At 44.4% G+C, this 7,857-nt stretch overlaps 1 protein-coding gene across 1 annotated transcript; it reads left to right on the top strand.

The window, feature by feature from the left end:
* The first annotated feature begins 5,028 nt into the window (after positions 1 to 5,028).
* On the top strand, positions 5,029 to 6,517 carry LOC108232385 (mid1-interacting protein 1-B). Its single transcript, XM_025004596.2, has one exon. It carries the CDS (start codon positions 5,170 to 5,172, stop codon positions 5,692 to 5,694), a length of 525 nt encoding a protein of 174 aa, XP_024860364.1. The 5' UTR covers positions 5,029 to 5,169; the 3' UTR covers positions 5,695 to 6,517.
* Positions 6,518 to 7,857: the final 1,340 nt, after the last annotated feature.

Here is a 7,857-nt window from a genome sequence, read left to right as displayed (position 1 = left end):
TACCTGGCCTGTCTCTCTTGTAACGTACCTGACCAGTCTCTCTTGTAACGTACCTGACCAGTCTGTCTTGTAACGTATCCAGTCTGTCTCATATTACCTGCCTGCGATGTGAGCTGTTGTCACTATCGTTCGTTGCTGCTTTTGTAGCTCTAATTGCTGTTGCTGCGTCCCACTGACACCCCCCTACTTTGTGCTTTTCAGCAACACGCAGCTGGGATGACATATACTAGAGTTCCCACTTAAAGTGCCTGTTCCTATAGAGCAACGCACCGCTCCTCTTCCTCCTCTTCCCTGCTACCTCCCCCCACTTTCGCCCCCTTCATCCCCCTTTCTCTCTCTCTCTCTCTCTCTCTCTCTCTCGCCCTTTGAAGCCTCTGGGATGATGATGATGACGATGATGACACCCGCAGTAATCTGTTGATGCTCAAGCTTCTGACATGACACACAATTGAGAAAACCCTCCCCACCTAATCAGGGGGGGTTCCACTGTTCCATTCAGGTGCTCCTGTGACAAGTGGAGAGGCCTCTCACAGGAGAGGAGCTCAAGTCAGTGAGGTGTGTGTGTGTGTGTGCGCGCTCGTGTGGGCGGGGGCGTGGGGGGTGCGTGACTGACAGCCTTGTTGTGGGGAAAAGCGGAGCTGGGCTCCTGTCTCTGTCTGATCTCTGCTCAGCAGTGGCACACATGGGCTCTGCTGACCTGTTTTGTCTTTTTGTTTTCTAGCTGGATCCGGGACCAGCTAATCTTCACGGGGGAAGGGGGGAGGGGGGTGACTGTGAAGCTTTGGGGAGATGTAGGACACGAACCAGAAAAGCTTCAAACTGAGGCCAAAAATAACAACTCACCCAAAAACAGCTACTTTCACACTCGCGTCCAATGCTAGCAGTATTTGTGCTGTTTCACTGTGCATGCTGAGTCAGCATTAATTCTGTTGTTTTCCTGTTTCCAATGGACTCAAAATACTTCTGCATACTTTATGCTATTTTAACCATTCACATATCCAAACGTTCAGCTCAGTTGGGAATACTGTGCTAAGACTTTTGGTTTTAATAACTTTTATACTTTTTGAAGTATTTAACTTCAATTAAATTGATTTTCCATAGAAACGCACTGACACCTCTTCAGTTCCTTTAAAAACATTTTTCTCTTTGAAATCTGTTTCAGCGTACTTGCTCTGTTTTTGTTTTCTTGTGCTACTTTTAGCTATAGTATCTTGTTACTTTTAACCTTTAGTTAGCGTTTTGATACTCTTAGCTTTTAGCTAGTGTCCTGTTGGTTTGAGCTTCTGTTCTCCGTGTTTTTAACGTCTCAGTTTCAACTTCATCAGCAAACATGAGCGAAGCCCTCCAAGCACTCAGCATTCACGCTGCACTTTGGCTACTTTTATCATCACATTTTAATTCTAGTAATGAATGCAATGATGGCGGTGAATTCCTTTTTAAAGAATAATCCACATCGCAGCACATCAGTTTCCAAGAATCTACACTCTAGTATGCGAGTTATTCTTGTTTAGCAGCCGACATAACTGCATGAGGAACCTCCTCTTTCTGCTGCTTTGTTTTCCAGCCAATTAGACTTCCAGTTCCAAGAGCTCAGACACACATTTGATAGGAAGGAAAGACGTCACATGAAGGAAACAGGTTATTGCATTTTTTTTTTCCAGAACATTAAACAAGTCTGGGCACATAAAGAGTTATCAAAAAAAAAAAGGGAATAAAGTGTTTAACCATTGCAGTATTCCATTGTTTTATTGAGGGTTTGACTAAATGTTCATCTGTATTTTAGTGCAAGAAAAACCTATTTCACTGTCCTGGTGCTTTAATTTGCCGTCAAATCATAAATCGTAAAATGATTTTTGTCTAAAACTGTCATAAAAAGATGGTGGGCAATATGCATTCCTTCAAGGAAGGCTGGGCTTTTAATGCGTATGAGTTTATGCATAAATATGGCTTCAGTATATACTTTATTGCACTTTTTAAATGAGATATTCTTGCAAAAAACACTAAGTTAGCTCCCTGTTGACCTGCTACAATTAGATGATAAAGAAAAATGTTAACAGTGGCCATTTTCCCTCTTAACACTTCGTATATATTTTGCAGACAAGCATACAGAGCTTCACTTTTTATATTTTACATGATTGTGTTGCTGCTACAATAAAATGTTTCAAGGTAGGGAGTTGTAGTGACAGCCAATCTGAGAGATTTTTTGTTTTAATAGTGATTCCAAAAATGGGCAACGAAACGTGAACGAGCGTCACACACAAAGGGAGAGACTGACCCGGCAAGTTTTGCCGTCTCTGTTTGCATTCTCCACCGTTCTCGCCGAGCAACAATGTTTGAACACTGATTCACCCGCTTGCATGGAGAACAAGCTGTACCCTGAGCGCATCGTCTCGCTCAGGCAACCTGTGTTCCTGCCCTGCTTCGTGCCAATCACGAGAGCTCATCCCTTAATACAGCGTGGACCTGTTTCCGATACTGTATGTGACTAACAAACCTTCATTTGCCGCCGAACGCAAGGCGACAAACACTCGTCTAGTGTTTCGCTTTGACAAGAAGTGTCTAGCGGAAGGCTCGAGTTTCGGCCCGAATCCTCCCAGCAGCGTGCACACTGTAACAAGTACTGTTGCCGGGGCTATTTCTGGAGCAGAAGACATGGGGGAGTCCCTGTGTTTACCAGCAGCTGAGAGGTAGGAGGGAGACTCAGCTGTCCACCCTCGCTGCAGGAAACTGGCTGGTGCAACAGTTTGGTTTTAGGTGTAATCTGAAAATCTGGTCCGAGCCGCAGCTTCCCCTGACAGGAAACAACCAGACAGGACCGCTTCTGCATCTGTGACCTCTTTAATGTGTCCACATGTCATCACTTGAACTATTTTTTTTTTAGATGTTGGATTAGGGACTGTACTTACAGCCCTGTGCAAAAGCCATTTCTTTCTGTTTTTCACCATCAAACTTTCTGGTCTTAATCAGACTTTCTTGCCTTTTTTCTATTACCGGCAGTCTGTCACAAAGGCACAAAGGTTGTCTAAGAACTCTATTTTATAATCTTTTACACCACTATTATACGGTTTCAAATCCTGTAATTCTTTTGCGTGTGCAAATAGCCACTTTTGGTGCAGCCTGAGGCACATTCTGGCCGAAATATCATAATATTTCTGCTGTAATAACCTCGAAATGCAAACCTGGTGAAAGGTTGATAGAACAGCGTTCACATGAACCACCACAAAGGTTTCCAGGCAGGAGTTGTTTTGGGATGGCAGGAATCCACTTTGGTCGTAGTCCTGCTTGGAGTAGCCGTTAGCTCGTCAGTTTGGTCAGAGGTTAAGGCTACGTTCACGCTGCAGGTCTAAATGCTCAACTCCGAATCAGCAGAAGAAGACATGACGTCGCACACGGCATGCTGTGTTTCAGGAAGTAAATATGGCTTCTACACACGTTAGCATGAATATATTGATGCTGAAGTTGTTGAGCAGTCGGAGCCGACAAAGTTGTTATCTGCCATGCTTGTTTTACCCGGTGTTTACGTTTGATCTTGCAGCTTTCTGCCTACCATGGCACAGAATTGCCCTTCTGGAACAGGAGCGGCGAACTGAAACTCAAGGATTAATCCCGTCACGCCAGCATCGATACGAACCAACACTGTCGTTGGCGACATATGTTGGTGTAGATCAGTGGTGTCCCGGGCCACTGTCCTGCATGTTTTAGACGTTTCTCTGCTGTGACACACCTGATTTGAATAAATGAGTGACTAACAGGACAGTGGCCCTCCAGGACCAAGGACTTGAACACCACTGGTGAAGATTCTCAGTCATCCAGGACATGGCAAATCTAAAACGCTAAAAAAAAAAGACGATATGCGGCTTTTCCGAGCTTCAAACTGCATGACGTCGGTATCGCTAATATCAATATTTGGACTGATCCACGTAGCCCTTCTTCAGAGTCGAAAAATCAGATGAAAACGTGACATGACTGTTCAGACAGGAGTGGCTTTGGAAAACATCGACTATGAAATCCAGTTCATGAACGTCACCTAAAAAAATAAAAATTTGATTTGTCATGTTCAGATTGTCATGGAAAAAAAAAATCTGATCTGAGTCGCAAAGGGGCAAAAGAAAATTGGATTTGGGGCGCTTTTGCCTCTATTTCTCCAAACTGAGATCTTCAAAGTGCTATCTACAACAGGTAAGATGTTGACTGTTTAGAACCTTTTCCCCAAAACCTAAAGACATGTGTCCAGGTGTAAAACTTTGCAGAATTTACTTTAAACCCTGTTTTCAGTCGAAGCATGTCAATCGCAGCTCGGAAAAGAGGCTCAAAATCTGCTTCAGAGGGGTTTCAAATCATCACACCCTCTTGACCTGTGAAGGCAGGCTCAGTCATTCCAGATGAACCCCCAGGACCTTCACATAGCTTCCAGCTGACGCGTGTTCTCTCGGAACACGGATGTGTTTTATAATAATTCCGCATCTTTGACAGCTCCGGCTTCTGTTTTTTTTTTTTCACACACACACAATGGCATGGGTGTTCAGTTTTTTTTCCCCTCTCCTTCTCTCTCTCTCTCACTCGTAAACCCGCCTTCCAAATAAAAGTAGCCACCTGATTGGCTCGGGAACAGTGGCCGCGATGGGCCGATGGGCTCTCCGGATGAATATTCATGAAGGAGCCGCGCCACTTTTGCGCATCAGCGGTTTCTGCTCATGTGAACAGAATGTATGAAATGTTGACGTAATCTCTTTCACATCTTTGCACCGAAAGGCAAAGCGAAGTGCAAGAATCAAAATAAAAACCCAGCGGACCGCCGGCTGTGAGGGTGAGTAAAGAGAAACTTTGTGCGCTCAAAGGCGCATTATCTATTTTTTTAATTATTTTTTTATGTTTGGAGTTTCTTCACCTCTGTTTCTCAGAATCAGTTTGAATGTTCTACAAAGTTCTGCCACTCCTCTCCTGGAAGTTGTGCCAAAACTCATCTGTTCTCATCTGTGTGGGTGCTACTTCAGGTCATTTGGGTCTGGTTACTCTTGGATAGGAACGCGACAAACAGGTTTCGCCGAGCGCCGCCTCTTTGGGGCTGCGCGCAGCCAGCTATAAAGGACGTTCCCACGGGCAGATCCGAAAAGAACGACAGCAACAGCTCACCTAGGAGTCCGAGGCGAAACACAAACTAGAGTTGAGATGATGATGATGCAGATCCAAGAAACCCCGAACCAGAAGAACTCCCTCTTCAACGCCATGAACCGCTTCATCGGCGCCGTGAACAACATGGATCAGACCATCATGGTGCCCAGCCTGCTGCGGGACGTCCCGCTGCTGGAGGAGGACAAGGAGCCCGGCCAGGGCGTCCCGAAGGCGGACGTGGACGAGGGGGACATGTACAGCTACTACCAGCTCCTCAAGTCCATCCGCAGGGACATCGAGTGGGGGGTCCGGTGCGCCGCGGCCGACGAGCGGCGCAAGGAGGGCATGAAGCTCGCCCGCTCCCACTCCTCCGCCTCCACCTCCTCCTTTGCCTCCTCGTCCTCGCTGTCCTCGTCGGCGTCGTCGTCCGAGGAGGAGGAAGAGGAGGACGAGGACCTGCAGAAGCAGTTCCAGTTCCACCTGACCGGTCTGCAAGGGGTGCTGTCCAAGCTGACGCAGCAGGCCAACTCTCTGACCAAGCGCTACAAGCAGGAGATTGGCATCGGAGGATGGGGCCAGTAAACGCACCAAAAAACAACCAACAGATCTGGACTTCTTCTCAATTTTTTTATTTTATTTTTCTACTTCACTGGCTGAACTGATTGGCTCAGTGGGGCCTTGTTCCTGCTGCTGCTGCTGCTGATGATGCTGCTGATGACATTTAGAAGCAATCCTTTGAATGGCAGCGAGGAGACGCAGCAGCCCTGCAGGCCTGCGGTGTCGGTCTAAACTGGTCCTGAGGGGAGGGGGTGGAGGGGGAGGGAAACGCTCCTTCACTAAACTCCAATGTTTTGCACTCGAGCTCGTTTCCCCATCCGGGCCACCGTCAGACAAAGCATATTTAAGCCTCTATATTTAATGTATTTATTACCTCACTGTACGATTGAGAGACTGAGAAGGGGATCCTGCTGTCGGCGTCGATACTGGCACGAGATTCAACATCCCTCCTGGATGGTGAGGATGTCAGTGACTCCACATGGATCTGCCCCTTTCTGCTTCTTTTATTTTGCATGTTTTTGTTGTTGTTGTTGTTGTTGTTTTATTTCTTTGCTCAGAAGGAGGCAGGTGCTGGCTGTATCTGCCCGTGATCTCTTCCTGTCCTACATGGTCGATGAACTGGAATAAACCGATCATTCTTCTGCCAGGAGAATAATGAGGGTTTCCATGAGATGCTGTCTTTGTTGCTATTGTCATTTGAATCCATTTGGTATTATCACTAGGTCCATCTGTCAAAACAAGCAATTACTGTTTTTTTGTTGTTGTTGTTTTGTTTCTTATGTGCAGCTCCTGTACTGTTTTTTATAGTACTGACGTTTCTTACAATAAACTTTTATACGACCTCTTACTCCTCTTGCTGTTGGTGTCGTGCATCACTTTCAACCTGATTAAAACTACACTGCAAAAACGAACAGAAAGGATTTATTATAACAGATCCTTTGCCTTTTAGTGAAGCCCTAAAACTACTTCTGAGCTCAGAGGGGGGGCAAAAAAAGGAGCAGCTTATTGGAGTTTTTTTTAAGTTCTCTACAATGAATTGGCTTTTTTAAAATGAAAAAAATGTAGCTTTAAATCTGAAACGATTGGGCACAGAAATTAAGAGAAGGAAAGCAACATGAATTTGGTACATTAATCCTGTGTGAATCAACTGGACATCTCCTGATTCCTGAAGATGTTTCGGTTCTCGACTGAGGAGCTTTCTCAGTTCTAAACGTCCCACATTTCAGTTTAGAGCTGAGAAATGCCCTTGAATAAGAAGCAAACCAGCCTAAATTATTTTTAAAAGATGTCCATTTGCCTTTGATCCAGCGTGTAAGGGAAGAAACAAGTCTTCTGTTGTGAGGAGACTCTTAAACCCAAACTTATTCAGCTGGTCTTTTTAGTCCCTTTTTGTTGCAGAGGAGACATCAAGTTGCCCTCAGAGCCCCCCGCTCTCCTTTTTGGAGCAATTTCAATAATGTTTCACAAAGAACTGATCTGCAATGTGGCTTAAAAAGGCCTAAAAATGATTAGCACATGTAATTTGGAGGTTTTTTTCCTTGAAAAATGCAGAACAGAATTCATGGGTGAGGCATATTCTTACAAAAAGGTGCATTAAGTCCAAAGTAAATCCAATAATTATTCTGTCTAAATGGCAACATACAGAGTATTTAACATTCTCCACGCTGGGGAGAACGTGAAGAAATCAAAAATCCTGCCACCAATAAGTTTCAGGTTTATAGTTTTTTGACCAACGGTCAGATTATTGTTTTGGGTTTTCCTCACAGCAACGTGTCTGTGTGAATCAGCTGCTGGCAAAACAATTTCTTTCAGTTTCTCGTGTAATATGAACCGTTTGAGAACGACTCCAGGGCTAAACAAGAAGAGCCCACTTACAAGTTCAAGCTTTTCTCTAAAGATCATAAGCAGACGTAAAGAAATCGTAAAGAACTCAAATCTGCATTCGTAAATTCAATTAATTCGGTGTAACACGACATACAGAGTGAGTTTTATAATATCATAGGCTAGCATTCATTCATACACTTCCTTTTAGTTAAGTTATTTGATATAATCAGTGTAGAATGATCAAAAAATGAAAATGAAAGTGTTTGCACTATTCAGTAAGTCCTTCAGTTGTTGTTGTTTTTTTTTAAAGAGCATAAAGCTAATTTTTGTGGAATTTCAAAACAATTAAAAATGATACAATCT

The sequence above is a fragment of the Kryptolebias marmoratus genome, linkage group LG6 (assembly GCF_001649575.2).
Source record: "Kryptolebias marmoratus isolate JLee-2015 linkage group LG6, ASM164957v2, whole genome shotgun sequence".
In the NCBI taxonomy this organism is placed as follows: domain Eukaryota; kingdom Metazoa; phylum Chordata; class Actinopteri; order Cyprinodontiformes; family Rivulidae; genus Kryptolebias; species Kryptolebias marmoratus.
The sequence above is the reverse complement of the archived record's forward strand: the minus strand, read 5'-3'. Positions and strand labels throughout refer to the sequence as shown.